At 39.9% G+C, this 17968-nt stretch overlaps 1 protein-coding gene across 1 annotated transcript in view; it reads left to right on the forward strand.

The window, feature by feature from the left end:
• The window catches only part of LOC124789141 (protein ELYS), a 259690-nt gene that overhangs the window by 221107 nt on the left and 20615 nt on the right, over window positions 1-17968 (forward strand). Inside the window, exons 25-27 of the mRNA XM_047256434.1 lie at window positions 8997-9869; window positions 10644-11005; window positions 12180-12292. Coding sequence (XP_047112390.1) covers window positions 8997-9869; window positions 10644-11005; window positions 12180-12292 — 1348 coding nt within the window. The remainder of the gene's footprint in view (window positions 1-8996; window positions 9870-10643; window positions 11006-12179; window positions 12293-17968) is intronic.

The following is a 17968-nucleotide window of genomic DNA, read 5'->3' on the forward strand; positions in this document are numbered from 1 at the left end:
CCAGGAGCCCTTTTGTTGTTGGTGGTAGCATCCTTACAGCAGAGCGGTATGTCAACAGTATTCTGTGTTCCATTTTGTTGCCCTTCGCAGCAAGCTGTCCCGGGCTTACATTTCAGCAAGATAATATCTGCCCACACAGGGCAAGAGTTTCTGCTGCTTGTCTTCATGTTTGCCAAACCTCACTTGGCCAGTAAGGGCATCAGAGCTCTCCTCAATTGAGAATGTTTGGAACATGATGGGCAGGACCCTCCAGCCAGCTTGGAATTTTGATGTTCAAACACACCAATTGACCAGAATTCAGCATGATATCACTCAGTGGACATCAGACAACTTTACCAATCAACTCCAAGCTGAATAAGTGCTTGCATAAGGACCAGAGGTGAACCAACAAGTTATTGACATGCTCAATTTGTGAAGCTCTTTCTCATAAATAAATCACACAATATTTATGGAATTGTAGTCACTTACTTGTCTGAAGATGAAATGGGAGATACGATACTGCGTGAAGAGTTTGACAAAGCACTGAAAGACCTAAGTCAAAACAAGGCCCCAGGAGTAGACAACATTCCATTAGAACTACTGATAGCTTCGGGAGAGCCAGCCTTGACGAAACTCCACCATCTGGTGAGCAACATGTATGAGACAAGTGAAATACCCTCAGGCTTCACGAAGAATATAATAATTCCAATTCCAAAGAAAGCAGGTTTGACAGATGTGAAAATTACCGAACTATCAATTTAATAAGTCACAGCTGCAAAATACTAACACGAATTCTTTACAGACTAATGGAAAAACTGGTAGAAGCCAACCTCGGGGAAGATCAGTTTGGATTCCGTAGAAATGTTGGAACACGTGAGGCAAGACTGACCCTATAACCTATCTTAGAAGATAGATTAAGGAAAGGCAAACCTACGTTTCTAGCACTTGTAGACTTACTGACTTCCCCCCATGAACCATGGACCTTGCTGTTGGTGGGGAGGCTTGCGTGCCTCAGCGATACAGATAGCTGTACCGTAGGTACAACCACAACGGAGGGGTATCTGTTGAGAGGCCAGACAAACGTGTGGTTCCTGAAGAGGGGCAGCAGCCTTTTCAGTAGTTGCAAGGGCAACAGTCTGGATGATTGACTGATCTGGCCTTGTAACAATAACCAAAACGGCCTTGCTGTGCTGGTACTGCGAACGGCTGAAAGCAAGGGGAAACTACGGCCGTAATTTTTCCCGAGGGCATGCAGCTTTACTGTATGAAGGATGTGGGTTGCAGTAGGTACTGGGAGATGAAGAAGCTTGCACAGGATAGAGTAGCATGGAGAGCTGCATCAAACCAGTCTCAGGACTGAAGACCACAACAACAACAACAACAGACTTACTGAAATCTTTGACAATGTTGACTGGAATAATCTCTTTCAAATTCTGTAGGTGGCAGGGGTAAAATACAGGGAGCGAAAGGCTATTTACAATTTTTACAGAAAGCAGATGGCAGTTATAAGGAGTCGAGGGGCGTGAAAGGGTAGCAGTGGTTGGAAGGGAGTGAGACAGGGTTGTAGCCTATCCCCATTGTTATTCAATCTGTATATTGAGCAAGCAATAAAGGAAACAAAAGAAAAGTTCGGAGCAGGTATTAAAATCCATGGAGAAGAAATAAAAACTTTGAGGTTTGCCGATGACATTGTAATTCTGTCAGAGACAGCAAAGGACCTGGAAGACTGATTGAATGGAATGGACAGTGTCTTGAAAGGAGGATATAAGGTGAACATCAACAAAAGCAAAACGAGGATAATGGAATGTAGTCGAATTAAGTTGGGAGATGCTGAGAGTATTAGATTAAAGTAGTAAAGGAGTTTTGCTATTTGGGGAGCAAAATAACTGATGATGGTCGAAGTAGAGAGGATTTAAAAGGTAGACTGGCAATGGCAAGGAAAGCGTTTCTGAAGAAGAGAAATTTGTTAACATCGAGTATGGATTTAAGTGTCAGGAAGTCGTTTCTAAAAGTATTTGTATGAAGTGTAGCCACGTGTGGAAGTGAAATGTGGATGATAAATAGTTTAGACAAGAAGAGAAAGAAGCTTTTGAAATGTGGTGCTACAGAAGAATGCTGAAGATTAGATGGGTAGACCACATAACTAGTGAGGAGGTATTGAATAAAATTGGGACGAAGAGAAATTTATGGCACAATTTGACTAGGAAAAGGGATCGGTTGGTAGGACATGTTCTGAGGCATCAAGGGATCACCAATTTAGTATTGGAGGGTAGACTGGAGGGTAAAAGTCATAGAGAGGGACCAAGAGATGAATACACTAAGCAGATCCAGAAGGATGTAGGTTGCAGTAGGTACTGGGAGATGTAAAAGCTTGTACAGGATAGAGTAGCATGGAGAGATGCATCAAATCAGTCTCTGGACTGAAGACCACAATCCATCTCTGACAGACGTACAGTGTCATAATCAAACCTCAATTGTTTCATTTCTTCTCCTTGGTCTTTAATTACCTTTTCAAATTTCTCCATGGTTTCTTTCACAGTTTGCTCAATGTACAAATTTAGCAACATCATGGGGAGTTCATAACCATGTCTCTCTCACTCCTCAACTACTGCTTCCATTTCCTTCGCCTCTTGTAACTGCAGTTTGGTTGTAAGTTGTGGATAACCTTTCACAACCTGTGTTTTATCTCTACCCCATTTTGAATGTAGTCCTGTCGGCATTGTCAAAAACATTTCTCTAAATCTACAAATGTAGGTTTGCCTGTCTTCAACCTATCTTCTAAGGTAAATTGTAGTTTTAGTGTTGCCTCATGTATTTCTACATTTCTTTGGAATCCAAACTGAATATCCTCAGAGGTTGGTGTCTACAGCTTCTGTATTCTTCTATAAATAATTCATGCCAGTGTTTTTGGAGCCATAACTTATTAAACTTATAGTTTGGTAATTTTCAGATCTTCCAGCACCTGCTTTTTTTAAATTTATTTTTTAAGTTGAATTATTACTTTCTTCTTGGGGTTTGAAGATATTTTGCCTGTCTGATATATGTATATGGCATTAAAAAATGTACAATAAATTGCATTTCATTAAGTGGCCATCAAAAACATAGATCTAAAAAGGAAATACATACAGAGCCTTCTTTACATGCGCTGTGTATCATTTCTCATTTTCAGTTTCACATGCTTAGGAATATATCTTTGTATTTGGTTTTTATGTCACCATCTACATATTGTAGTTTGGAGTAACTTTTATCTCCCATCAGTTTCCCTCCCTGTCTCATTCTCGTGAAAAAACCATGTTAAAATGTGATGTGCTAAATCCTTCAACTAATTTCTAAATCTTGTGCTACGCTTAATAAAGTTGTTTTCAGTTTAATGCATAATACACTCTCTTCTTTAGAGTTAAGCTTCATCGATGTTGAATGTAACTTTTAATGTTGTGGTTTCATCGGATACAACCACAGTTATGCAGGATGTGAACTATGTAACTACCTTTTCCTTGATAAAATTATGTGCGACACAGGAAAGTAGTATATTGACGTGACGTCTACATTTCAAGCTACTAGTAGAGTACTGCTGTGAAAAAGTCAAAATGTTTGAGAAACTACTTTTTCATCTCCAAATAAAACATTGTTCCTACTATGATTTAGTGTCCTTAGGCCATCAACTCAACTAAAATTACCAGTCATTTACTCATTTGTCACTACTTATGGAGTTAAATGGGATGGTGTGTTTTAACACCAGTAAGCAATGTTTTTGCTCCTGGAGATGGACAGAAAGTTTTTTTCCAGATATTTTCCTCTGATGGAAATTCTACTTTGGAGTCACTACAGAGGATTAGGAGGGAGAGAGGGAGGGGGGCTGGGAGAGTGGGGTGAGGACGGATGAGTGATGTCTGACAATTAGGAATCTGAGTTCCTCATAAACAGTTCATAATTTCCTAGTAGTGATGTATAGGCAGTTACATTTAACAGTGAACTATTTTTCATTATTATATGCAATTAACAGTGAACTATTTTTCATTATTATATAAAGTAAAGGAAAGACAGCCTGTTATTTTAACTTATTTCATAACATAATCCTGATTCTAACCCAAAAAAAGGTAACACTCTGACACCAACAACCAGAGATATCTTGTTTTGTGTGTTTCTAACTTCTCCATACATTTTCTGCAAGAAGCTCAGCCAGCCTATCTTCCTTCTCTTAATCAAATGAAGGGCATGTCTAATGCATCCCCATCTCCCTATTGTAGCAACAGGCACTGCACTCGTAAGATTTTATTTCAGTCAGCAGAAGCGTAATCAATTCGTTTTCACTTGACTCTCAGCAGTTTTAACCCAGTGCTGCCCATGATACTGTTGTACCTCCACAATACCCTCGTGTGTGTGTGTGTGTGTGTGTGTGTGTGTGTGTGTGTGTTGATGCTCCTCTTATTCTTTCCTGGTCACTTCTAGTACTTAAATTTCTGCCTTTAGCCAGGCTGTTCCCTGCACCGCTACTGTGATAACCTGACCCTCTTTCCCATAATCTTTACACAAATTTCCTGTGTCCTCTGGCTCCTTGGCTTCACAACACTTGTGACCTGTTACCTTGTTTCTAATTTGTCCTGTACCATCTGGCCGTACCCCTTAGATAGCTACTATCTAGCAACAAGACACTGTTCTTTGTACCCTTTTGGTACCGACCTAAACTGAATTTCTTTAATGTAAGTCTGCTGCACCCTCCTGTGACCTGGATGAGCCTCTTCCCACCCCCACCCCTCTCCTCCTGCCAATAATTCAAATTAATTAGAGACTGTAAACTCAAATGTAGGTTAAGTTGAAACAGCTGTCCCCCTTTCACCCATTACTTGTTACCTTTACCCACCCCACCCGCCCTCCCCTCCCCTTCCCCTTTTTTTCCCTCTTCCACAGCCTGTAGTTTCATGGGAGAGGCTCCTCAAGTTCCTCCACTACAGCCACCCCAATGGAATTCCAACCCACAGTCTATGTCTACCACTCGCTACATCCCAATTATCATTCATTGAAACACAGATTAAGTGCATAAAAATAAAATTGAATCACTTAACACTGCACAAGTTTTCATTATTTACAAGCTGCAAAAATTTGGCCTACAGGTTAGCGTTTCAGGTGTACGATATAATGTAAAAAGTTAATTATTTCTGCTTAAAAGAAAGAACTCTGCACTCGTTTAAGTCACAGTATCTGTTAATTAATGTATTCTCAATAAAAAGTTACCTTTAATTACTACTTATCATGAGTATTACTTGATATTAGACAATGTTTACTATCAACAAAATACTGCCTATGACGCGTGATTAGATTTTATGTGGCGATTTAAATACCAAACCTCAAATAAAGGAGATACTTAGGAATGAACTAGAGTATAAAACACATTTCACACAATCACTTTACTCTATGCTAATTGTCTATTTTTACTAGTAACACAAACATAGCTACAGGCAGGCATTAGTGCTGCCAATTGCAATTTCATCCATAAAGCATTGAAATGTCTGTGCCACATTACATTGTCTTAAGGGCATTGTTACAGCTGTTTCATTTATGACTTCTCGTTTGACGGGAATGTAATAGTATGGTTACACTGAGCCAGTATAGAGAGTATTTTCGTACTGTGTATGTTGAAAGCATGGTCTTCTGTGTGTGGCACTGGATGCTGATCAGGAATCATCCTTGCATTCAATTTGTGGTAATCACCACATGGGTGCTATCCATTATTCCTCTCTTCTTCTTCATGTACCTGGGCTGCCCAGCTGCTGCTAGAGGCTCGACAGATACGTTGTCAGCATGCCACAGAATTCATGCTTCATTATTTTTAATTTTTCTGGCATTAGACACTTAGGATGCACATAAACTGGTGGAGGACCTGGTGTCGTAAGTATATGATGTACTGTGATGTGCTTCACTGATACCAGAGGGTGCAATTGTTTTGTGGTCTTGGAGAAATTCAGTAATAGTTGTATGTGTGGAGTGTCCACTGAAAACGTGGTGGTGTGCAGCACATGAGTTTTCATTCTTTTGATGTTCATTGTGTTAATATACATCATGTCTTGGCAGGAATTGTAAACAGTTTAGGAGGGGGTAATACAGGGTGTTTCAAAAATGACCGGTATATTTGAAACGGCAATAAAAACTAAACGAGCAGCGATAGAAATACACCGTTTGTTGCAATATGCTTGGGACAACAGTACATTTTCAGGCGGACGAACTTTCGAAATTACAGTAGTTACAATTTTCAACAACAGATGGCGCTGCAAGTGATGTGAAAGATATAGAAGACAACGCAGTCTATGGGTGCGCCATTCTGTACGCCGTCTTTCTGCTGTAAGCGTGTGCTGTTCACAACGTGCAAGTGTGCTGTAGACATGGTTTATTCCTTAGAACAGAGGATTTTTCTGGTGTTGGAATTCCACCGCCTAGAACACAGTGTTGTTGCAACAAGACGAAGTTTTCAACGGAGGTTTAATGTAACCAAAGGACCGAAAAGCGATACAATAAAGGATCTGTTTGAAAAGTTTCAACGGACTGGGAACGTGACGGATGAATGTGCTGGAAAGGTAGGGCGACCGCGTACGGCAACCACAGAGGGCAACGCGCAGCTAGTGCAGCAGGTGATCCAACAGCGGCCTCGGGTTTCTGTTCGCCGTGTTGCAGCTGCGGTCCAAATGACGCCAACGTCCACGTATCGTCTCATGCGCCAGAGTTTACACCTCTATCCATACAAAATTCAAACGCGGCAACCCCTCAGCGCCGCTACCATTGCTGCACGAGAGACATTCGCTAACGATATAGTGCACAGGATTGATGACGGCGATAAGCTTGTGGGCAGCATTTGGTTTACTGACGAACTTTATTTTTACCTGGACGGCTTCGTCAATAAACAGAACTGGCGCATATGGGGAACCGAAAAGCCCCATGTTGCAGTCCCATCGTCCCTGCATCCTCAAAAAGTACTGGTCTGAGCCGCCATTTCTTCCAAAGGAATCATTGGCCCATTTTTCAGATCCGAAACGATTACTGCATCACGCTATCTGGACATTCTTCGTGAATTTGTGGCGGTACAAACTGCCTCAGACGACACTGCGAACACCTCGTGGTTTATGCAAGATGGTGCCCGGCCACATCGCACGGCCGACGTCTTTAATTTCCTGAATGAATATTTTGATGAGTGTGTGATTGCTTTGGGCTATCCGAAACATACAGGAGGCGGCGTGGATTGGCCTCCCTATTCGCCAGACATGAACCCCTGTGACTTCTTTCTGTGGGGACACTTGAAAGACCAGGTGTACCGCCAGAATCCAGAAACAATTGAACAGCTGAAGCAGTACATCTCATCTGCATGTGAAGCCATTCCGCCAGACACGTTGTCAAAGGTTTCAGGTAATTTCATTCAGAGACTAAGCCATATTATTGCTACGCATGGTGGATATGTGGAAAATATCGTACTATAGAGTTTCCCAGACCGCAGCGCCATCTGTTGTTGAAAATTGTAACTACTGTAATTTCGAAAGTTTGTCTGCCTGAAAATGTACTGTTGTCCCAAGCATATTGCAACAAACGGTGTATTTCTATCGCTGCTCGTTTAGTTTTTATTGCCGTTTCAAATATACCGGTCATTTTTGAAACACCCTGTAAGACAGTTTCAATAACACATTCCATATAAAGTGTCTGTTTTATTGGTAACATAAGCCTGTTCAAATATAAACCAAACAAATATTCTCAGAAGGTTGTAGGCAAAGGCAAATGATTGTTTACAGAGTTGACAGCCATCAGTTCCAGCTCCAGTATCAATACACTTTATAATTCTCTTCACATCATCAGTGTAACTCTTCAGATGTTGTATTGGTGTCCTTTTATGAGAGCAATACTGCACATAATGCTAAGAATGCAGAGCGCTCACACCATGTGGAAGGACACAGCCAACATTTTCACCAAAGGAACTTCTTCCAGTAATGCTAGAAGTTTCGTTGCAAGAATGGCTAGATAACAATCCATGTAAGGCAATGAAGTAACATGACAGGCTCTATCAAATGATTGGCTATCATATCACAGCACACATTTATGGGGAAACGTTCTTAAAAATGTCTCCATGAAGGCACGTGGGCTTTTGTTAGACCATGGATTTAAGTAAAAAGTGTTAGTGACATCATCAGAATGAAACAGTGCTAATGATACTACTTGATGATTTTCAGTTAACCAACAACGAAATTCCAATTGTCTACATTCATCTCCTCCTCAGAGGTGTTGAATCCATTGTAAATGATATGGATAAAGGCTGTGCATATGTAATTACACCCATATTACTGTACATAAAACACACACTTGTAAATATTCTGCCTGTGCTTTTTGAGGGACTACATTCTCCCAACTAAATGCCTTCTACTTCATCTGTACTTTGTTTATTTGCACATTCTGATGAACTATGACTTCTTGGCACTGCATGCATCTCACTCAGCTCAGTGAAAATAACAAAATTAATGCACTTGCCTCAGGTACTATCTTATGAACTTTTCTACTGTGCTCTCTGACAGTAGCCTCGGAGTTATCTGTACACCAGTATCTAATTGGTGTTGTCACCATTTGTAAAGAGATGCAGCATGTTTAAACAATACCATAAAACTGGCCAACAAATCAGAACTGTAATTGAAACATTTGGTTGTGTAAACACAAACACAACTTCACAACTTGAACTTGAAACCAAAAATGACAATGGTTAAACACATAGCAACTGGAGTACCAACATGGGAATGAAAATCTCTCTCTGTAATCAATTACAGTTGTGCATGTGTTTAATTTCAGTGAAACATGCCAAACGTCTATACTACAAACTACAAAATAGTTACTATATACCGTGAAACATTTCATATATGTATCAGTTGTATAAAAATGTGTGATGTGTGCACGAGATTGATTGATGTATAGCTGCATTAAAGTGTAAATGAAATAATGAAGTTTTAGAGATAACATTGTGAGAGAAATTGATGACACACTTTTATCTATTACAGGAAGCATTTCAGGGCGATGTCACACTGATCTTGAAGATAAAGAGGAAAAGTGTCCTCCTGTAGCTGATAGTGATGCTGATGATGTTGATGATGACGACGACGATGAAGACTGGCATGCCAGTGCCGTTGAAGAGGAAGAGGACTCTGATGAAGCAGATGATGAACCAGTGGTAGCTGATGATGTGTCAGCTGTTGATGTAGAATCTGCCTCCTCCTCTTCGGCATCCATCGTACTCATCAGCAGTTCTTCATCTTCAACTAGCAGTGATTCAGACAGTGAGGCAGCAGCAGATGAAAGGAAATGTGTCGGTGACAGTCGCACATCAAGTGTGGACTTTGATCCTCTACTTGATCCTGAGAGTGACACTGCCGAAGAGGTAGCTACGGCAGCTATTCCGCTGAAGGACCCGGACACCGAAAGTCAAAATGTTGATCATCAGCATTCTGGTGAAGATTGCAGAGATGGAGCAGAAATGAACCAAACTCTGTCAGCAGAACATGAGAGCATTGCAGATACTGATCCAAAACTGAGAGATAATAGCTCCACAGATGCGACAGAAAAAGCAAAGGAAACTGAATATGTGGATATTCAGTCCATTTCCACTGGAGGTTGCAAAGTTTCAGAACCTGTTAGTGCAGTAAAACCTCCTTACATCAGTGGAACAGCTGATTGTGACAACACAAATAAGAAAAGGTCCCGGAAGGGACTGACAGAAAGAAAACTCTCAAGATGCAGTAGTGAGCCCCCAGCTAATGTGGAGATGTTAGGGAGACTGAGGACAAAGAAGACACGTTCTACTGATTCACTTAACAATTCAACAGGCCCATCTGTTGTTACTGAAACTTTTACTGATGAAGTTTCTCAGTCTAAAGGTAATTTATTAGTTGCATATGGGGGAGAGGGGTAACCAAAGATAGTTTGAAATAACAGCACGGAAGTTGCATATCTTGCCTGTAGGTTATCGTGTGAAGTTTCTTGCCTAATCTAGCTGGCACTGTAACATTCGCTTATTGTTGGCACTATTGGGTAAAGATTCATTTACATTCACAGCATACAGTGGATCTTAGCATAATTTTTTATTTTTCCCGTTAAAAAGGTGTAGGGAAAGTTGACAGTTGAGATTTGCTGTAATTAAGAAACATATTGGAACAAAATTTAGAGATAAGCACAAGTTCGTGAATTGTTTATTTAGTTACCGAAATGTTGTGTTAGCTGTTCTCGTCTATTTTTGATTAGTCCCATACATTTTGGACTAATATTACCAGACTTTAAAGCAAAACATTTCACTTGCTGCCTTTTTTGTAACTGATTAGTTATCAAGCCTTTGCAGTCCACTTTCAAATCATGTGAGGCCCACCTTTTTTTTTGTCATCTGCAAATGTTTGTTGAGTGTAAAATTAAGGCTGTTGACATGTGATTTTAATAGATAGGAGATGAATTTGACATACTGCATTGTTTCAGCTGTTAAATCTTTTATAGACAGGCAAACTGTACTTACAATAGCAAACAGCAAAAAGATTGATTGGTTTTAACCTGCCAAGTCATAGTTAAACTAAACTGAGCACACTACTTTAAATTGTCTCATACACTCAGTATAGTATGGAGTAAGAGAATTCATTGTCATCATGATATCTTGCGTATTTCAGATGAGGCTGACAATTCTCATACAACTAGTAAGGGTCATAAGAACAACATTGACAACCCTCCAAATGCTGGGAAAGGGCAGATTATTAGTGACATACCAGAGCTGCCTAATGAATCAGTGTCAGACGACATACGTAACTCAATACAAGAGTGGATGAATAGTCCGATTGTCACAAGGGCAGGATTCAGAAGGTTGTCCTCAATACAAAGTGAACCACCTCTGATGGATGATGTGTCTGATATAGTTTCACTCCCTCGAACGAGGCGAAAAAAGACCAGTTCTGTAATAATGGAGTCAACTTCTCCAAAGAAACGTGGCAGCAAATCCTTATCACAACACCAGGAGTCCACAGCTCCAAGATCTGTAAGTTTGCTTTTGTTATACTATTTCTAGATTATCTTTACACTGCACTAGTAATTTGGTTGCAAAGTTTAAAATATAAATTTTGTATTATGTACACACACACACACACACACACACACACACACACACACACACACACACACACACACACACCCAACACCCGACATTGTCATGGCTGACTACATCATTGCGATTCTGAATTCAATCAGATACATTGCTGTGTAACTGTAATTTGCCCACTTACATGTTATATTCCCATCCTCATAATTCATCGATACATTTTTCTTTCCATTTTCAAATCCATAAGGAAATTCAGTTGTAATCATCACAACTGTGCAAAAGTGTTAATGTAACACAGTACTACTTTTATGAATGAATGATGTATTAATACAGCGAATATTCGTGAAGTCGAACTGCATTGCAGATATAATGTAGTTGGCTGGCACAATAGTTGTGTGTGTGTGTGTGTGTGTGTGTGTGTGTGTGTGTGTGTGTGTGTGTGTGTGGAGGGGGGGGGGGGGTGAGGGGTGAGGAGTAGATAATGTAGTTGGCTGGCACAATAGTTTGTGTGTGTGTGTGTGTGTGTGTGTGTGTGTGTGTGTGTGTGTGTGTGTGTGTGGTGGGGGGGGGGGCGGCTTGTTATTTAACCCTATACAGGGACACATTGTGGAAGTGCTGCAACATTCTCCATTTACTTTATGTACTTGTTGACAGCTCAGCACCTCATCTACACATTAAATGGTTACCTTTACTCCTTTGTTAAGAGTTTGTACCTTTTACTAGCTTTTATCTCCTGATAGTTTTTTTAGGAAAGTTTGCGAAAATCTGATAAATTTTGCTATAGCAGTTAGTAGTTCCATTAAGTTTGTTCTTCTTTTTTAAGTAAAAGCAGTGTTCTAGTTCTTTGGAACTTGGAATTGACTATGTTTTCTCTGTATTTTCTGCCACTGACCACTGAATTAGTGGACATATACAGAATAACAGTGCCTCCACTCTTTCTAGGTGCGCATTTCATATTGTTACAATTATATTTGCATACACACTGTGTAACATTATAAGATGTATGATAGAGAATACATTTCCATATGCCTATATCTGCATGCAATTTAGCATCTGTTTATTGTGAGTTACATGTTTACTTTCTCTCATTCAGAAGTATCATTGTATGTTGAAGGAGGCGCAAAGTGCAGAGCATGAGCAACGGATGGAGGAGTATACCACGGAGCGTCGCCTTACAAGATATCAGCGCTCCCTACTAGCAAGAAGTGCTGACTTGGCAGCTGGAAGGTTAATTGCATTTGAACTGTTTGTGGTACTGACTACAAGAAATGAACATAGTTTTAATTATCACAGCAACAAAGAAAGATATATGTAATTTTTTTTGCAGGTAAGTGCATGTAGCCATTATATATAAGGAAGTCCTCACACCACTGTACCATAGCACGCCGCAAGAGGGGGGAGGGGGGGGGGGGAAGAAGAAGAAAAAAAATTGACACAGACCATTGATAGTGAAGATGAGCTGTGCCATTTTGATTTCGGAGTGTTACAGTACTGCCGCACTGGAAATTTCAATGTTTGCAAGGACTGCAGGCATGCACCTCAAAACAAACTAAAAATAACCCATGTAGTTTTTGACTAGCTTTCGTTGAATTTACACAAAAAACTGAGACGGAAAAAGAAGCTGTAAACACAGAACTTCTGTGATGTAGGATTTGGTGGGTGTGCTTACTGAACAGACAGATAATAATACATTATTGTTAGAGATTTGTAGATATTTGTTTAAATATACAGAACCCCATTGACAAAATTTCATAGGTTGTTTTGGAATGTTAGTATTTTGGTACGAGGGACCATGGTCTATGGTGCCTTGTTACAGGGTAATGATGTAATTATGATTTATTCAGTTTGTCGCCCCAGTTACCTTTTTTATGGGAAAATACCTTAGCAACAGTAAAAAAAAAAAAAGAACATACAACACTAAACACAGAGTAATGCACAAATCTGAGATACAAAAGTTGTGAAATGGTGTTACCGTCAGTTGTCAAACATCTCGGGATAGTGTCATTGTTGTGCCCCTCTTCCATTGCGTTCAGTGAAACAATACACAAGGTGCGTTTTGGCGAACTTTCCATTGATAAACCTATCCGTACTTCTGTGTATCGCTGTTAAAGAACAACTAATGCAACCACGGAAAAAAGAAGAAGAAGAACTCAGCAGTACGGAATGCAAGTTGAGATCGAAGAATAAAGTCGGCGTTTCTGATGTCAAAGAGTGCAATGAATGAATGGATAAAGATACACACAAAAAAAAACACCAACATGAATACCCTGTAACAAGCCACCAGTGACTACAGGTGTGTGATATCAAAATACTCAGAATATATCCCTGAACAATGACAGAAATTTTGTCACAGTATTGTTTCCTTCTGTATATATGGTGGGTGAAGTGATATGAGATATTTGCAGAATATAAAATATAGCAATAAGCATCCATTAGCCTTTCCATTTAGAAATGTTTTGAGAGAACCATTCAGGTGAGAGACTACTGTGTCGTTGGAAGGCACAGTGCTGGTGTTTGGTTGAAGTGATTCAGACCGACCACAGAAATTCTAAAACAGGGTGGTTACATTGTTATTGGAAGACAGCTTCTGTCAGAGTCCATTATTTTACCTTGTCACTGTCTCAGCTTATTAGGCGATAGATGAACTAAACAGTGTAGTGAATACAGAGATATACAGTAGAGAAGATAAGTCATTGTATTGAGAACATTTATACATTCAAGGTGGCTCCAGTCTCAAAAGGGTTAACATTTGACAAAATGAATAATTCATAAGAACAGAGTCACCTTCTTCATTTTGTCGGAGTCACTTGAAAATGCTGCACTGCACGCTTCTTTACAGTTTTAATTATGTCACTGTCAACAAAATCCTCCCCAGTACCATAAAAACAGTCATTCACATAGAGTGCAGTGCACGCGCGTACACACACACACACACACACACACACACACACACACACAACATATTTGTCTGTCTCTCTCTCTCTCTCTCTCTCTCTCTCTCTCTCTCTCTCTCTCTCTTTTAATAGAAAAGTAACGTTTCCAAGAATGGGTACGTGACACAGCTAAATTCATAAAGTATTTGGAAACTAAAATTATATTTCAATACAATTGCAGATAGAAGACGAGTCTCATTTCCAAACAGAAGATATATTTTCCCTTTCATTAATAGGAAACATTAAATAAGTGCTGTCCCTGTAATCTAGAAGACAACCATCTTCATAAAGAAAGCATACAAACAACATTAAACATTTACAGACGTAACTTGTCATACTTTTCACTTGTTTGCAACAGAAACATAATTATAGTTAGTGATTCACTGCTGATCAACAATAACACGTTCGGGATTTACTTGGCTACGGCGATTTGTTAGTAACATGCTGGCTTTCCTAAAGCATCTTTCACTAGGTGCGCTTGTTGCTGGGATACATAAAACATGTCTTGCAACTGCAGCCAGACCTGTTTAATGTCTGTACCACCACTTTAAGATTTCATCATCATTCCGGGGTGCATTAAGATGCATTCATCTGCTGCGGATGATCTGTTGTTTCTCCATTCCTTGAAACCATCCCTCTTTCTGGGTGGTGATGACACAGTACTTGAAAGATCTATGATAATAAGCAAAAGAGACAAGTGATACAGAACTGATGTGAAAATCATCGAAACGGTCCCGTAAAAATGAGAGGTTTTATGTTAATGAAATATTATATGAATTATAGCATTCCCGTTTCTCTATATTACACTATCCACTAACTATGAAAAAACGATTATGTTAATGATTGCATGTTGTACATCTGTCACACATTGCTAAGAATTTCCTTCGTTTCATTTATTTCAAGCATATTAAGATCACGGAAGTACGGCCAAAGAAACGGAGCAATTTTATGTCTGGAAGTGATCACAATCTTCTCACAAACGAAAGTCAAGGCTCGATTTTTAATCCTTTGTACATCCTGTTAAAAAATACATATGATAGTACACATCAATTACGCTAGTTAATTATAAATCTATCGTGTATCATAATGAAATAGTGCTTTTAACTGCAGTAATTACCCACCTGACAGTCGGTGTCACTGACACTGCAAATTCGTTGTAGTTTGTGAAACCAAAGAACTAACTAACTGGATTGTCGGTTCTTTTTCGCCTTCTAATTCATCTGTGGCCTCTTTAAATGGTCTCAGAAAATGCGCAGTTTTTCCTGCAAGCTAATTATCATATCTGTGCAATCTGTAAGCGGAGTTCTTTTCCATCAGCAAAGCAGCAACTTTGTTATACTGAGTGTGTAAGGATTCTAGCATAGTGTACAAGCTGTTCCAGCGTGTGCAGACCTCTTGTTTCTACGATGATTTCAAAGACAAGCAAAGGCCACTGTTCTTAATATACCTAACAATGCATTTTGCAGTATTTATTGTTGATGCGATGTTCTGGCAAGATTCAACAAAAAGTTATCTTCGTCGAAATATGACTAAGTGCTGTGTTTACACAATGAGCAGCACAAGGAATCCTTTCATGATTTTCCAAAGCCTTTATTACATTGGCACCCTGGTCAGAGACAAAAATAAAACTGTGCAACATGTCCGGTGAAATGTCCCAATCAGCCACTCTCTTTTCAATTTCTTTCATAATATTTACTTTCGTCTTCTTGACATCTGGAAGTTTTGTTCTAAATAAAACATTGTACACAAGAGACCAATCTGTGCTAATGTAATGTGTTGTAAGCATCAAATAGTGTGCCTGATTATGCGAATCAGTCCACGTATCAACTGCCACAGCACATGTTTTATTAATAACTTCCACACTAACAGAAAGCATTATGCTGTTTCGTATTGCATCAGCTTGTTCTTTGACAAGTCTGCTTATAGTACAGGGATGTGGCGTGACATCTGCTATGTTAACTTCTAAATAATGCACACCTAGATGTATTAATTCTTGGCCTAGTTCTCTGAAGCCTTAACCGGAAATAGCATGAAAAGGTCTCAGATCTTTAGCACACAATGCAACACACTTTGCTGTAATACTATTTTTTATTACTGCCAGTATCCCTGAAGGTGCTGTATCTTTGTGAGGTTTCTTGCAACTGTATTTCTTTAAATGAATGGTTCCCCGACTGGAAACACAATAATGTGGAGCAGTTTATGCACGATACGTACCCAGTAGACGCGCTGTTTTCGTCTACAACCAACAGAAATGTACTCCATACTTGACTTTTTAGACCTTTCCGTTTCTTCAGTGTGTAAACATTGGTTTCAGTCTTATGTCTTACTGCACTAGCTTCCTCACACTGCATGATTAGAGAGAGAGAGAGAGAGAGAGAGAGAGAGAGAGAGAGAGAGAGAGAGAGAGAGAGACACCACAAATGAGAAGCCTGTACTGGCTGCAGTCTCACACAGATAATTACAAGTGCTAACTATTCGGTCACGGCTTCTATTCTTGGTCACTAGAACTAGTGTGGGCAGCCTATACAGTAAGGGTGTGCTTGCCCCATCTCGTATTTTGTGCTCGCTTACTTGGTCATTCAGGACTCGATTCACACAGTTATCTGGATCTTCAGTCTCAGTAGGAACATTTGAATAATCATAGTGTGAAGCCTCCAAAAGTATTTCACATTCATTCATTTTCTTTTGCTTTCTGAATAGAACAACAGTGGAACTTCAGTTTTACGTTTTTTGTGATTGTACGAGGGTCACTCCAAAAGAAATGCACACTATTTTTTTTTTAAATCCATCTTTTATTCTACATGTGTGAAAGTTTTGCAGTGTGTAGATACATCCTTTAGGAACAATATTTTCATTTCTCCACATAATTTCCATCCCTCTCAACTGCCTAACACCATCTTGGAACCAGCGCCTGTATACCCGCACAGTAAAATTCTGGACCAACATGTTGGAGCCACTGTTTCGCAGCGTGCACAAGGGAGTCATCATCTTCAAACCTTGTTCCACGAAGAGAGTCTTTCAGTTTCCCAAAGAGATGATAGTCACATGGAGCCAGGTCAGGACTGTAAGGCGAGTGTTTCAGTGTTGTCCATCTGAGTTTTGTGATTGCTTCCATGGTTTTTTGACTGACATGTGGCCGTGCATTGTCGTGCAACAGTAAAAAATCCTGCTTTTGCCGATGTGGTCGAACACGCCTTAGTCGAGCTTGAAGTTTCTTCAGTGTTGTCACATATGCATCAGAATTTATGGTGGTTCCACTTGGCATGATGTCCACAAGCAAGAGTCCTTCGGAATCAAAAACACCGTAGCCATAACTTTTCCAGCAGAAGGTGTGGTTTTGAAAATTTTTTTTTGGGGTGAATTTGCATGATGCCACTCCATCGATTGCCTCTTCGTCTCTGGTGAAAAATGTTGGAGCCATGTTTCATCACCTGTCACAATTTTTCCAAGAAATTCATCTCCACCATTCTCGTACAGTTCCAAAAGTTCGCTGCATACCGTTTTTCTTGTTTCTTTGTGAGTCACTGTCATTATCTTGGGAACTCACCTGGCACAAACCTTTTTTTAACGCCAACACTTTCAGTATTCCACAAACTCTTCCTTCCCCTATCCCAATGTAGTGTGACAATTCGTTCACTGTGATGCGTCTGTCAGCAGTCACCAATTCGTTAACTCTCTGTACATTGTCTGGAATGTGTGCAGTACAAGGCCTGCCACTGCGAGGACAATCCTCAATATTGCTGTGCCCACTTTCATCACATAACCTGCTTGCCCACTGACTAACTGTACTGCGATCGACAGCAGCATCTCCATACCCCTTTTTCAACCTCTTGTGGGTGTTTCCCACTGTCTCATTTTCACAGCACAGGAATTGTATGACAGCACATTGCTTCTGACGAACGTCAAGTGCAGTAGTCATCTTGAATACATGCTGTGACAGTGCCACTCATAGGAACAGGTTGAACTAAGT

This window comes from Schistocerca piceifrons, chromosome 3 (assembly GCF_021461385.2).
Source record: "Schistocerca piceifrons isolate TAMUIC-IGC-003096 chromosome 3, iqSchPice1.1, whole genome shotgun sequence".
Classification (NCBI taxonomy): Eukaryota; Metazoa; Arthropoda; class Insecta; order Orthoptera; family Acrididae; genus Schistocerca; species Schistocerca piceifrons.